This window comes from Myxine glutinosa, chromosome 8, assembly GCF_964187855.1.
Source record: "Myxine glutinosa chromosome 8, kmMyxGlut1.1, whole genome shotgun sequence".
NCBI classification, from domain to species: Eukaryota; Metazoa; Chordata; class Myxini; order Myxiniformes; family Myxinidae; genus Myxine; species Myxine glutinosa.
Genome location: NC_136268.1, coordinates 110,350,655 through 110,366,164, shown reverse-complemented (window position 1 = coordinate 110,366,164; position 15,510 = coordinate 110,350,655). Strand labels below are relative to the sequence as shown.

The 15,510-nt window shown below is 44.3% G+C and overlaps 1 protein-coding gene across 1 annotated transcript in view; it reads right to left on the bottom strand.

The window, feature by feature from the left end:
* Nucleotides 1-11,622, bottom strand: part of LOC137432840 (sulfotransferase 1B1-like) — a 64,493-nt gene extending 52,871 nt beyond the window's left edge. Inside the window, exons 1-2 of the mRNA XM_068125089.2 lie at nucleotides 11,570-11,622; nucleotides 1,614-1,774 (exon numbers count right to left, since the gene is read on the bottom strand). Coding sequence (XP_067981190.2) covers nucleotides 1,614-1,774; nucleotides 11,570-11,577 — 169 coding nt within the window. The 5' untranslated portion in view covers nucleotides 11,578-11,622. The remainder of the gene's footprint in view (nucleotides 1-1,613; nucleotides 1,775-11,569) is intronic.
* Between the last annotated feature and the right edge of the window lie 3,888 nt (nucleotides 11,623-15,510).

The window sequence follows — 15,510 nt, the reverse complement described above, 5'->3', positions numbered from 1 at the left end:
GTTGAGCAGGGTTTCCATATTAGGTCACTGACGCATATTGCTTTTGAGGTCAAAAAGTTAAGATCGCCTAAAATCGTCAATTTTTGTATATTCTTATCTGTTTTCATCATGTTTAGCATACAAAAGAAGAAGGCTGTGGTCCTCCCCCTACCCTATGAATGTTCTTAATCCCTAAAACCTTCCCATGTACCCCTTGTCTACCTCTACCCTATTTCAAGTCTGGCCTCCAAAGCCAGTCGCCGACTGGGCATCCTCCATCGTGCGAAGTCCTTCCTTGGCACACCTGAGCTCCTCACTACATACAAGGCTTTCATCAGCAGCTCAATGGAATACTGCTCTCCCCTCTGGGCCGGTGCTCCTGCCTCACACCTAGCTCGGCTTCACGCTGTTGAAACCAAAGCTTTCAGAATCATTGGAATCTCCTGCGATGAAGCTATCTCCGAGGGCCTTTCACTTACTCACCGCAGGCAGGTTGGTGGTCTTTCCGTCTTCTACCGACTCCTCTCCAGCCTTGCTCCCCCAGCTCTCTCTGGGCTCTGCCCCCAAATATTCCTTCAGGTCGCACAAGATCGGCCTGCAACCCTCTTATGGTTAAACTGCCAAAATCAAGACTCTCTGCACTTCACTCCTTCATTCCTCTTTTCTCCTGCCTCTGGAACAAACTCCCTCACTCTCTTCAATCCCACTCCTCTCTCCAGGTATTTAAAACAGCTGTTCACCACCATCTCTTATCTTCCCCCATCCAAAACCTTGATCTTTTCTACCCCCGCTAATTTCACCCCAGATTCACTTTTTTGAAATACCAACTTCCTTCCTGGAAGTCCTTGTGTTTTATACTTCTCCCACCCCTCCCCCCTTCCCACGCCTCCCCCACCCCAAGCCCTCCCACAGATCTCCCGATGTCCCTGCTCTCAAATGTTGTGTAAGTATGTTTCCCCTTCTCTCCCCATCTTGTCTACCTCTACCCTTATTATATGTTTTGTGTGTCCGTTTGATTTTTCTTTGTGTGATAAATGTTAGCTCTTTCACGAGCCTCGCTCCTGTATACAAAAAATAAAAAAATAAAAAAGGCTGAAAACAAAGCGGACGCGGACGGGCTTTGCATTTTCAGATTCTATCGAGTTTACTATCAGTTTTATTTTTACACTTGGGTCAATAAATCATCCAGGTACTTCGCAGACAAGGCGAGGCATCACTGTTCTGTCCCATTGGTGGATGTTTAACTGGACGACCCATCTGCTGGCATTAGCTGGTGGACATTAATGAGGCCATGGTGTCGTTTGCGAAGAATAGCTGAGCTATTGCCAGTACTGTGAACAAATTACAAATTCCTGCTCTAACCTATAGGGAACTGTGATGTCATCCCTCACAAATTTGCCAGAGTACAGCTCGCCTGCAGATGCTGACTCAACGGAGATAAGACAAGAAGAAGCAAAACTTTTTGACATGATGTTTAAGAACTTCCTTTGATCACTCGAAGTCCTCGGATTTCATTCACTCGATTAACCATGCTATCACATCCTTGTACCATGAATAAAATATATTAAATACAAGCTTTATTCTTATAAAGTAAAATGTTTTGGTGTTTAGGGTGTGAGAAATTAGAACCTCACCTGATTTGGGATAGGTGAGCACAAGAACATCATCCGGTCGAGCTTGGAAGTTGCTTTTCTTCTCCCAGTTATATGTAAAATATTCATTCATGGGTACGCCATCAATATCAACCAACTTGGCTCGATGAAGCAAGAAGGGAGGAGTGGATTGATGTGTTGCACTGAACACGTAATGGGTGTAAGGGAATGGAATATAAAGAGGAAACAAAATATGAAGACAAGGTTTCAATATGAAATGTGTGTAACCGAGGATTCTCTGCAGGATTAAACTTGCCAAACAAGGAAACTGCTCAATCCGTTTGTGTTCTGTCTCTAATTTAATGGGATTAACAATACCACGAGTTCCCTTGCAAGGAACTTCGATGCAGGCCTGACCATCAAAAGGCTGTGCCATTGTTACCAACTCATGGTTGTTTGTCCGTGCTCTATCCTTTTTGAATATCGAGCATCAAGCAAGGAAGCAGCACGTTTTGAAGTCTTTGGTATGACTTGGCCGAGGTACGAACAGCCGACCTCCCATATTCAGAGCGGATGCTCCAAACACCCTGTGTCTAAATGTTTGGTTTATTCGTTTACATTCTGTGTTCTAACCATGACACCATACCAATAAATGAATGGATTGTGGGGTATCGTGTAGGGTACGTGTGCTGGGTGCAATTCCCATCTCAACATCTGCTTGTGTGGGGATCTGTGGACACAGCTCAAAGTATCCTCCGACTGTAATCTGTGTACACATTTCATGACATGAAAAATAACCTGCCCTTTATCTTCAAAATATTTAAAAGTGTTGCTTGTTTATTTGTTTGTACGTTAGTCTTTCACGGCAGAACACCATTTCATGTGCACCTCGAGGCCCCAACTTTTCGGTGTCAACACATCAGAACCTGAATAAGGTTTTAAGCTGTCGATCGTTTCCCTTGGCGTCCGTTTTGAGGCCACCAAAAGACACTTTATAAAGTGTGACACCCAGGGGAGTCCAGGGCTCCTGGTAGCGTGTCTACAGACTACACCACTCCGCCCATATGGGGTAGGACACCCTAAATAAGTAATTTGAAAGCAATTCCCCAAAGGTAAGCGTTCAATTCACTGAACAAACAGAGATTTCAAATTAATAGAATTTATTTGAAAGTTTGGTAGGAGAGCACAATACAACACTTTATTAAACTGAAGAATATCCCAAACGACGAATAGCAGCCAAGTAATAAAACCTATCAAAAGAACAAAATGGCGCCGCATACTCGATGCAAGCCTACCTTCGTCTGTCGGTTGCATGCACACACCCACTGGACAGCCAGGAATTCACTGGAGAGTACCAAAACTCGGAAATACACTTTTTGAGCCGATGCAACCAAGCACAGCACCTTAGCTGCGGCAACCAGGAAGTACTATAGCAGAGGACCCAAGCAATAGTAATCTCCCGATATGCTTGCACAGGTAGCTAATAAAGCCAAAAGGGGCGGAACCAATATAATTATCTCTGACGGCGACTAATGATTGGTCCCACAGGCAACAAAAGTATAGAATGGGATGTGGGGTCTGGGTGGGTGGGCAGGCCTTCCACTGGCCCGTAGGGGAAAAAGGTAACCACCATGAGGCCAACACCTACACTGCTTTTCAATGTCCAACTTACCCCGAAACCACCGCAGCGAAAAGCTCACCCAGCCCTTCCCCTCCAGGCATATCCCACTCCCCACCCATTTCCCCTCCAGGCAGCACCAGGTAGCCCCTATAGTATCTGATAATTATTAGCCGTTGTACACCAAGGAATTGATTAATTACCTCCGCCACCGAAGGTGGATGGAGGTTATGTTTTCACCCCTGTCTGTTTGTCTGTTTGTCTATTAGTTAGTTTGTTTGCGAACAACATATCTCAAAAAGTTGTGGATGGATTCAGACGACATTTGGCAGAAATGTAGCGTATGTCACAAGGACGAAATTTTGGTGAAGATCCGCATTCGGGTCCGGCTACTATAATGTTTTCAGTGATTCTTCACCATTGGGAGTTACGGCCAAAAACGTCTGTCTGTCTGTTTGTTTGTTTGTTCGTTTGGCTGAGTTTGTTATGACTTGGCAATTATTTTTTTTTCACAAGTATGTTGATCACTCCAGTTTGTGTGTGTTTGTTTGTGTGTGTGTTTGTTGTGTCCGCTAACTTATACTTGCCCACAGGTCACAATTTTAAACTGATCTTCAAGAAACTTCAACAAACGGTAGAGTTTGTGGTCCGACAAAATCCTATATTTTTTTAGGTCAACAGATCAACTTTTTTTCTTTTTTTTGTATACAAGATCGAGGCTCATGTAAGAGCTAACATTAATCACATAAAAACAAATGGACAAACAAAACATACAAAAAAGGGAGCGGGAGACAAGATGGGGGGAGAGAGAGAAGCCACCGCTTCTGGTTTTTTGACCTCCGCTTCCAGTTTTTCCGGCGAGGCTGCGTTTTTTCCAAGATCTCCGCGCTCTCCACGCTATCAAAGTTAAGTAATTGTTCCCGTTTGTATTTTTGTCAAAACTGTACTTTTATTTTACGGTGTGTGTACCTACTGTGTGTCTCTAGGAAGATCTCGGTGTAAATCGTGCATACCTGTATAAAATCGTCGGTTATTTCGTGCTGTGTTTTTGAGGCCTCGTATTTTAAGTTTCCTGCCTTGAGGCTTTGTTTTCTCTCAGCAGTTGTTTGTGGTCCATTTACTTTCGATCTCAGTTTTTCCCAGTCTTTTCACCCCATACTTCCTTGTTTAAAATCTTAACTCAAAAAATAATAATAATAATTCCTTCTTTGTTCTTGTTCGTTCATTCGTTCTTCGACCACGTGTTTCACCCCCATTTCCCCAGATAGTTTTCATGGTTTAGTTTAAAAATGTTTAAACTTTCCCCTGAAGTGTTGTATTCTGTTGTATATTATAACACACTTTTCTTCTTCTTCTTTAAAAGGCTGTTTTCGATTTGCTCACCAAATCTCTTCATTTCAAAAAAAAATTCCATCTCTTACAGTTCCTCCTTCCCACATTCCCTAAACTCACCTGCATTCCACCCCTCCTCCAAAGTTTTCAAACGGATCTCGGACTCGAAAATCAAAAAGAAACTCATTTTGCAATAAATGTTCGTTTTCCATTAATTGTACAACACTTTCTAAAATCCAAACTCATCCCTCCTCTCCTAATCTCCCCGAACCATTTCAAATCTCCCGCTTGCCCCTTCCCTCCTAAACCACCCCCTACCCCCTCCACTCCTAAACCACCCCCTACCCCCTCCACTCCTAAACTCCCGCCTCACCCCTCCCATTCTAAACTCCCCCCTCACCCCTCCCCTCATAAACTCCCTCCTCGCCCCTCCCCTCCTAAACTCCCCCCTCACCCCTCCCCTCATAAACTCCCTCCTCGCCCCTCCCCTCCTAAACTCCCTCCTCGCCCCTCCCTTCCTAAACTCCCTCCTCGCCCCTCCCCTCCTAAACTCCCCCCTCACCCCTCCCATTCCAAACTCTCCCCTCACCCCTCCCCTCCTAAACTCCCCCCTCACCCCTCCCATCCTAAACTCCCTCCTCGCTCCTCCCATTCCAAACTCCCCCCTCGCCCCTTCCCTCCTAAACTCCCCCCTCGCCCCTCCACTCCTAAACTCCCCCCTTGCCCCTCCCCTTCCCCCTCCCCTCCTAATCTCCCCACCCTCCATTTTTCTCCAATTCTCCCCTCTCACCCCTCCCCCTCAAAGCATCCTCCCCGCTTCTTCTCCCTTCCAACTCACCTCCATCTCCCCCAACTTTCTTCCTCGCTCTGCTCCCCCCCCCCTCAAACAACACCTCACTGTGCCTCACCCAATCACCATCAAACCTTTTGTCCGCCTCATCCTTCCCTTTCTCCTAGCTATTCTGAAATCTCTGACACACTTTCAACAGCTCTCCCTACCTCCTCCTCCTCCTCTTCCACATCTTACCCTACCCCTCCTGCCCCCCCCCCCCCCCCCACCTGTTCTGTGTCCGATGCACCCATTTTCTATTCATCAACGGTATGGACCTCAAACATCCAGGGCCTTCGGTCAAACTTGACTGATCTCTCCATACAGGTTGCTTCTGACAAGCCAGACTTGATCTGCTCAATATAAACTTTCCTCCTTCATTATGTCTCCGATTCCTTAATATCTCTCCCGGGTTACTCCCTCCTCCGGTGTGATAGACCTGAGCCTTGTCCTGGAGGTGGGGTTGCTATCTTTTTCAAAAACTCTCTTCCTTACTCTCCCTGCACTGCCCTCTCTCCACCTCACCCCCCAGGAGTACCTCTGGCTACGGTTTCCCCTTCGCTCCCACCTTTTGTTCATATGTGTGTTCTACCGTCCACCAAACAGTGATGACTCCATCTACATCTCGCTGTCTGATAACATGAACCAACTTCTATCTACTCATCCCAACTCTCTCTTCCTCATATGTGGTGATTTCAACTGTCATCATGCCAGCTGGCTAGGTGTGGGTACCTTTCTCACCAGCCATGGCACCTCAGCAAAGGACTTCTGTGACTCATTGGGTCTAACACAATCTGTTAATTTCCCGACCCAGACCTCAGTCAATGGAGCATCTTCTCTTCTAAACTTGGTTATGACTAACTTCCCTGCAAATGCCTGCTGCTCTTCTTCTGCTCCAATTGGTTCAGCTGATCATTTGCTTGTTAAAGTGGATATCTCTCTGGTCATTCTCAGAGAGCCTCCTCAGCGTTGATGAGTCTGGCATTTCACTCAGGCCAACTCGCACGGTCTTCAAGCAGCCATAAATCATCTGGACTGGTCTCCCATCTCTACTGCCTCTGACATCAACTCATCCTGGGAATTCTTCCAAAGTAAACTGCTCTCTCTCATGCACAGATTTATCCCATCCCGTCTTCAGATGTCAGACCCTTCCTCCCATCCATCTTGTAGTGATCAACTCATCCATCATCGGAATCTTGTAGTGAGGCAGTTGCCCAAATCAACTTGCCTTCGCCTCCTGGAAGGCAAATCCAATGGAAGGCAATCTCATTTCCTTTCACAAAGCCCGGAACAAGTGTGTGTCCACCCTCAGGAGAGCCAGGAAACAATATCTCTCCACTCTCAAGACTGAACTCTCAAACCTGTCTCCCTCTTCCAAATCCTAGTGGCGTCTGGTCAAATCTGTTTCTGGTGTTAGTTCCCCTTCAAGGCCCTCCCTTACCTCAAACGGCTACACAGCTGACTCCACATGTGAAAAGGCCTCAACTCTGTGTTTGCCTCAAATTCTTGTGTCCCCAACCCATCCCTCTCTGTACCAGGCGTACCCAGTCGTACCCAGCTGCTCCTGGACTCTGTGTCCTTCTCTCCTGACAAGGTGGAGAAGTTTTTGTCAATCCTCGACTCTGATTCTGCAACTGGACCAGACAGCATCAGCCCACGGGTCCTAAAATCCTGCTCTTCCGCTCTTTCACTCCCTCTCTCTGTTCTCTTCACCCTCTCTTTTGCTTAAGGTCATCTGCCATCAGTTTGGAAATCAGCCAACATTACCGCTTTACACAAAAAATGTGCAAAAACAGATCCTTGCAACGACAGACCAATCAGCCTTCTCCCAATTATCAGCAAAGTCATGGAATCCATCATTGCTTCGGATATCAAATCTTTCCTCTTCTCCAATGGATTGACCTCTGATCATCAATTTGGTTTCAAACCAGGTCACTCTACTCTGGACATGCTGCTTCTGCTGTCTCAACAATGGATGGAGGTCCTCAATGCCAAACAGGAAATCAGAGCTGTCTCCTTTGACATATCACGTGCCTTCGATATGGTCTGGCACCCAGCTCTGCTCACGAAACTCTCCTCCTATGGTATCCATGGAAATCTCCACGCATGGCTTGCGGACTTCCTCTCTGGTCGTAGTCAACGTGTGACCCTGAATGGGTTTCTCTCATCTCCCTTTCCTGTTCAGGCTGGAGTTCCCCAAGGCAGTGTTCTGGGCCCTGTGCTTTTTCTGGTCTTCATCAATGATCTCTCTGACTCTCTTAAAACTCCTCTCTTTCTCTTTGCTGATGACTCCACTCTCTGCCGCTCCATTCCTCATCCCTCAGATCGGCAGTCTGCAGCCTCCTCACTCTCTGCAGACCTGGACAAAATCACAGACTGGTCAAACAAGTGGAACATGTCTTTCAATCCTGACAAATCTCACACTCTTACCATGTCTCTCCAAAAAGACCGACTGGACAACCCTCCATTCTACTTTCTGAACAATCCTCTCCAAGAAATTCTGTCACTCAAGCTTTTGGGTCTCACTATCTCCAATGATCTTTCCTGGGAAAACCACATTTCCAAGCTGGCCTCCAAAGCCAGTCGCCGACTAGGCATCCTTCATCGTGTGAAGTCCTTCCTTGGCACACCTGAGCTCCTCACCACATACAAGGCTTTAAGCCGCAGTTCAATGGAATACTGTTCTCCCCTCTGGGCTGGTGCTCCTGCCTCACACCTTGCTCGTCTTCACGCCGTTGAAACCAAAGCTTTCAGAATCATTGGATTCTCCCGCGATGAATCTAACTCCGAGGGCCTTTCACTCACTCACCGCAGCCAGGTTGGTGGTCTTTCTGTCTTCTACGAACTATCTGGCCTTGCTCCCCCAGCTCTATCTGTGCTCTCTCCCCCAAATATTCCTGCAGGTCGCACAAGATCTGCCAGTAACCCTCTTCTGGTGAAATTGCCAAAATCAAGACTCTCTGCTCACCTTCACTCCTTCATTCCTCTTTACTCCCGCCTCTGGAACAAACTCCCTCACTCTCTTCAATCCCACTCCTCCTCCAGGTCTTTAGAACAGCTGTTCACCACCATCTCTTGTCTTCCCCCATCCAAAACCTTGATCTCTTCTACCCCTGTTAATTCACCTCAGATCCACTTTTTTGAAATACAGACCTCTTTGTCTGTATTTCAAAAACAAGGGTTTGGGACACAAGATTTTGAGGCAAACACAGTGTTGAGGCATTCAGCTTTTTCATGTGTGGTGTCAACTGTGTAGCCATTTGAGGTAAGTGAGGGGATGGAGGGGGAACAAACACCAGAAACAGATTTGACAAGACGCTGCCAGGATTTGGAGGAAGGAGACAGGTTTGACAGTTCAGTCTTGAGAGTCGAGAGATATTGTTTCCTGGCTCTCCTGAGGGAAGACACACGCTTGTTCTGAGCTTGGTGGAAGGAACTGAGATTGCCTTCCGTTGGATTAGCCTTCCAAGAGGCAAAGGCAAGTTGTTTCAGGGCAACTGCCTCACCACAAGATTCAGTGTACCATGGACGGGAGCAAGGGTATGAAAACTGAAGACGAGATGGGATAAATCTGTGCATGAGAGAGAGCAGTTTGCTTTGGAAGAATTCCCAGGAAGAGTTGATGTCAGAGGCGATAGAGATGGGAGACCGGCCAAGATGATTAATCGCTGCTTGAAGACCATGACAGTCGTCCTGAGTGAAATGCCAGACTCGTCGAGCTGAGGAGGCTCTCTGAGATTGGCCAGAGAGATATCCACTTTAACAAGCAAATTATCAACTGAACCAATTGGAGCAGAAGAAGAGCAGCAAACATTTGCAGGGAAGTTTGTCATAACCAAGTCTGGAAGAGAAGATGCTCCATTGATCCAGGGTGGGAAATTGACAGATTGTGTCAGTCCCAATGAGTTGCAGTAGTCCTATGCTGAGTTGCCATGGCTGGTGAGAGAGGTACCCACCCCCAGCGAACTGGCATGATGACAGTTGAAGTCACCACATATGAGGAAGAGGGAGTTGGGATGAGTGGATAGAAGTTGGTCCATATTATCAGACAGCGAAATGTGAATGGAGTCATCTCTGTTTGGAGGATGGTACAAAACACATATGAACAAAAGGTGGGAGCAGAGAGGACGCCGTAGCCAGAGGTACTCCTGGAGGTGGGGTGGAGAGAGGGAAGTGCAAGGAGAGTAAGGAGAGTGAGGAAAAGAGTTTTTGATAAAGATAAATTTCTACCCTTTTTTCTAATTTCCAAAATCCTCAATTTTCATCCGAATGACTTGAAATTTGAATAGGATTTTCATATCAGTTAACTGCATTCAACCAACAACTATTTTTAAGATCAGCATAGGCCAAAAGGTCAACTTTGGCCAGAGGTCAACCACCTTTTTCATATTTCTAAAATCCTCAATTTTCATCTGATTGACTTGAAATCTGAATAGGATTTGCATATCAGCTGACTGAAACTAACCACCAACATTTTTGAGGTCAACATAGGCCAAAAAGTCAACATAGGCCAGATTTATAAAATTGTCAATTTCCATCCGATTAACTTAAAATTTGAAGACGATTTGCATAACAGGCACAGATTTCAACCATCAATTATTTGTGAAGTCAAAAGGATGCTCTACCGATTGCCATTCTACTTTCTTCTCTTTTGCCAAGTATCGTGTTTCATTATGTCTGTTTGTATGTGTGTCTGTTTGTCATTCGCCTACAGGTCACAATTCGAAACCGATTATCATGAAACTTCACCAAGTTGTAGAGGTCGTCACATTTGAGAGGCGTGTTGATTTTGGGGTCAAAGGTCAAAGGTCACCTGGGGGTCATATTTCTAAAATCGCCATTTTTCATCCGGTTGACATGAAAATTGAACAGCATTTGTATATTGACTCACTAAATTGGTAAACCAACTATTTTGAGGTCAAAAGGTCAAAGGTCAACTCAAGGTCAAACTTCCAAAATCATCAATTTTCATCTGAAAAACTGTCTTTCATCCGATTCACTTGAAAATTATATAGCACTTGCACAGTGCTTCAATGAATTTGGAAAACAACTATTTTTAAGGTCAAAAGGTCAACTCAAGGTGAAACTTCTAAAATCATCACCTTTCATCTGAAAAATCGTCACTTTTCATCCAATAGACCCGAGCTTTGATCAAGATTGTCAACTTTAATCATGAGAGAAATGGACAATTTGATGGATCAATGGCAACCTTTTTGGGGGTGGATTTTGCAAGTATCGTGCTCTGCATGACGTCTTCTTCTTTGTTTGTCTGTTTGTGAACAGGATATCTCAAAAGGTTGTGGACGGATTCCGAAGAAACTTGGCAGAGAAGTAGTGTATGTGACAATGACGAAATGTTTAGATTTTGGTGAAGATCTGAATATGGATTCGGATCCGGCTAGTAGAATTTTTAAGTGATTCTTCACCATTGAGTGATAGGGCTAAAACCGATACATAGCACGATATCTCAAAAATTTATGGAAGGATTTGGACGAAACTTGGTGGACCGGTTGGGTGTTTAACAAGGACGAATCGATTAGATATTGGTGAAGATCTGAATATGGATTCAGATACGATAATTATTTAATTTTTAAGTGATTCATCATCATTGAGAGATCAGGTGAAAAGCGTTATATAACATGATATTTTAAAAGGTTATGGACGAGTTATGACTAAACTTGGTGGACGAGTTGGTAAAGTGACAAAAACAAGCCGATCAGATTTTGGTTCAGGTCCGAATCCAGATCCGGCCGATCATTGGGATACAAAACAAACTGTTCAGCCTGACGTTCTTGTTATCAAATGTGGCAAGTCCAAAGAGATGTTGTTCCAGTGATAACAGTTTATCATGCGGTTCATTGAGAAACCGTTTATCATGTTTTATCATGCGGTTTATCATGCGGTTCAGTTTATCATGCGGTTTATCATGCGGTAGACAAGATGGGGAGAGAAGGGGAAGCACATAAACACAACATTTAAGAGCAGGGACATCGGGAATGTGTGGGAGGGAAAGGTCTTGGGGGGCGGCGGCGTGGGAAGGGGAGGGGAGGTGGGAGAAGTATAAACACAAGGACACCAAGGACTTCCAAGAAAGAAATTGGCACCTAGGACGATTTAATTATTAATATTACGATTAATATTATCGATTGACGATTAATATTATCGATTTCACATGGAATCCTTTTCAAATAACGACATGAAAGTAAAGATTTCACCTACCCCTCCATTGCCTCGACCTCAGCCTTAGTTCAGGGTGGACCCGTCCTCCCAATGTCTCAACGTTTTATTTATTTGTTCTCATTCCATGTGCCCCTCCTCCCACGTGTGTGGGCAGTGAAAGCCCCGCCCAGTCCAGGCCACGTGAAATCCTCGATAGCAAAACATTCCAGATCTCCAACGTCAACATTGATTGCTCTTACAACATGCGCCCTTTTATCGACAACTTCATGGGCTGCCGGTTAAAATGCACCCGATCCAAACGGAAACTCAGCAAATTGTGGACCAGTTAGTTTATATTAAAGACGTTACTTAGGAATCAGATGATGACCCTTATCTCAAGATAGATTTCTCCGAATTAAAAGCACTCAGGATGAATTTACAAAAGAGGGGTCAGGTTTTTCCTGCTTCAATTTCTGCTGTAAGATAGAGGCCAATGGAACAGTGAAGTGACAGAGTGGAACGAGAACGGCACTCGGTATAGAGAGCGCATACCTCCACCAGGATGGACAGTTTACGTTTGGTATCTCACAGAAAGGTCAGATCAGGATCGGACCTCAACCAAAATCTCATCGGCTTGTTCCTTGTCGTCTAACCAACTCATCCACAATGTTTCGTCCGAATCCGTACACGACTTTTTGAGATATCATGCTATATATCTTTTTCGTTTATGTACAGTGCATTGAGAAAGTTTTCAGGCCCCTTCACTTTTTTCACATTTTGTTATGTTGCAGCCTTATGCTGAAATCGTTTAAATTCATGTTTTCCCTCATCAATCTGCACTCAATACCCCATAATGACAAAGAGAAAACAGGATTTTAGAAAGTTTTGCAAATTTATTAAAAAGAAAAAACTGAAATATCACATTTAGATAAGTATTCATACCCTTTGCTATGACACTTGAAATTTAGATCAGGTGTCTTCCATTTCTCTTGATCATCTTTGAGATGTTTCTACACCTTGATTGGAGTCCACCTGTGGTAAATTCAATTGATTGGACATGATATGGAAAGGCACACACCTGTCTATATAAGGTCTCACAGCTGGCAATGCATATCAGAGCAAAAACCAAGCCATGAGGTCGAAGGAAATGCCTGCAGAGCTCAGAGACAGGATTGTGTCGAGGCACAGATCTGGGGAAGCCTACAAAAAAATTTCTGCTTCATTGAAGGTTCCCAAGAGCACAGTGCCCTTCATAATTCTTAAATGGAAGAAGTTTGGAACAACCAGGACTCTTCCTAGAGCTGGCCGCCCGGCCAAACTGAGCAATCGAGGGAGAAGGGCCTTGATAAGAGAGGTGACCAAGAACCCGATGGTCACTCTGGCTGAGCTCCAGAGATCCTGTGAGAAACTTCCAGATGGGAGAAACTTCCAGAAGGACAACCATCACTGCAACACTCCACCGATCTGGGCATTATGGCAGAGTGGCCAGACGGAAGCCTCACCTCAGTGAAAGACACATGAAAGCCCGTTTGGAGTTTCCAAAAAAGCACCTAAAGGACCCTCAGACTGTGACAAACAAGATTCTGTGGTCTGATGAAACCAAGATTGAACTGTTTGGCCTCAATTCTAAGCGTCATGTCTGGAGGAAACCAGGCAACACTCATCACCTGCCCAATACCATCCCAACGGTGAAGCATGGTGGTGGCAGCATCATGCTGTGGGAGTGTTTTTCAACAGCAGGGACTGGGGGACTGGTCAGGGTTGTGGGAACAATGAATGGAGCAAAGTACAGAGATATCCTTAATGAAAACCTGAAACAGAGTGCTCAGGACCTCAGACTGGTTCGAAGGTTCACCATCCAACTGGACAATGACCCGAAGCACACAGCCAAGACAACGCAGGAGTGGCTTAGGGACAACTCTGTGAAGGTCCTTGAGTGGCCCAGCCAGAGCCCTGACTTTAACCCAATCGAACATCTCTGGAGAGACCTGAAAATGGCTGTCCACCAATGGTCCCCATCCAACCTGACAGAGCTTGAGAGGATCTGCAGAGAAGAATGGCAGAAAATCCCCAAATCCAGGTGTGCAAAGCTTGTCGCGTCATACCCAAGAAGACTCGAGACTGTAATCGCTGCCAAAGGTGCCTCAACTAAGTACTGAGTTAAGGGTCTGAATACTTATGTCAATGTGATATTTCAGTTTTTTCTTTTTAATAAATTTGCAAAACTTTCTAAAATCCTGTTTTCTCTTTGTCATTATGGGGTATTGAGTGTAGATTTATGAGGGAAAAAATGAATTCAAATTATTTCAGCATAAGGCTGCAACATAACAAAATGTGAAAAAAGTGAAGGGGTCTGAATACTTTGTGAATGCACTGTATATCAAAGACATATATATATATATATATATATATATATATATATATATATATATATATATATATATATATATATATATATATATATATATATATATATATATATATATATATATATATATATATATATATATATATAGTAAGGGAAACATATGAAAATCTGTTAACTAAATTGTTACCAAAAAATTTCTTCACCAATATGTTTGTAAAGGTGTGTAATAACATGTGTTAAAATGTTGAAGGTCAACTCCCGTGGGAAACCCAGAAAAAAAGCTGTTGAATTCGGGTACTGAAAAATTATTTTCGAGAATTTTTATTTTTTTAATCGGCCCTTAAGTAACTTATGAGGGGTCAAATAAGGGTTTTTCATGATTCTGAGTTGATTGTTAACATTTATATTTCACCACAGACACTCCTTTGTGGAAAAATAATTTCTAAATATATCTCATTTTCTACTTTGCAGGACATGGAGTCTAGCAATATGGATGAAGACGTTACTCCACCTGTGCTCAATTGCTTCATCTGTGCACGCTCGGAGACACCAGCTGAAAGGCTCATACAGGCAACTCCAAAGGGATACTCAACTTTATTGAAACAAGCAGAAACTGTCGAAAATGTTACTGTTGTGGAACGTATGAAGGAGGCTCAAAAGGAAGGAAAACTGAGGTACCACCAGAAGTGTAAAAATGATCTGTACAACAACTTTGTTGCAACCACCAAGAAGTCAGCTCAAGCATCAAAGGCAGAGAAAGAGTCATCAAAGTTGAAGAGAAGACGCACTACTTGTGAGTTCAGTTCATCAACTGGCTGCAGTTCTAGAAGATCACAGTCAGTTGACCTCCTGTATAAGGATGTATGCATTCTTTGCAACCAACCAGCCCAGCTCTACAAAAATAATCCAGCACAAGCTAGAAAGAAATACAGAGTGCCAGATAATTTGACTGCAGATACACTGAAGGCAAGCTTGCTGAAGACAGCACGGAGTCGCAGGGATGACTGGGGCACTGAAGTCACTGGACGCCTGGAAGGGATCAACGACTTGGTAGCAGAAGAAACACTGTACCATTTGCGATGCAAACTTATGTTTGCGAGAGGTGACAGTTTGTCCAAGACTGATGAGGAAGGAAAAAGGAAGAGAGGACAGAGGAGTATTGATGAGGAGCGAGAGGCAGTTTTTATTGAATTCTGCGAATGGTTAGACTCAGAATTAGAGCATGGGGTAATGAACATGGACCAAGTCCATGAAAAGCTGCAGGAGATTGATCAGTCACCAGAGAAGAGCCTTTCTTATTCAAAGCATTGGCTAAAGATAAAACTTCTAGAGAAATACGAAGACACCTTGTATTTCACAACACAGGAAAGAAGGGCAGATGTACTCTGTCTCAAAGATGGCACCGACAATATTCTGCGAGTGCATCATGCTAATCTTGACCATGGAGATGAGAAGACTCAGATCATAAAGACGGCACTCAAGTTCATATCCAATGATATTGCCTTGATTGATTTAGGTCCAAAGTCATACCCCACCACACACAGTATGACTGACATCGATAGTCAGCTGACACTTGTTCCTGCAAGCCTTCAGATGTTCTTGAGACCGATTGTCAAGACAGACGAAAGAGTTG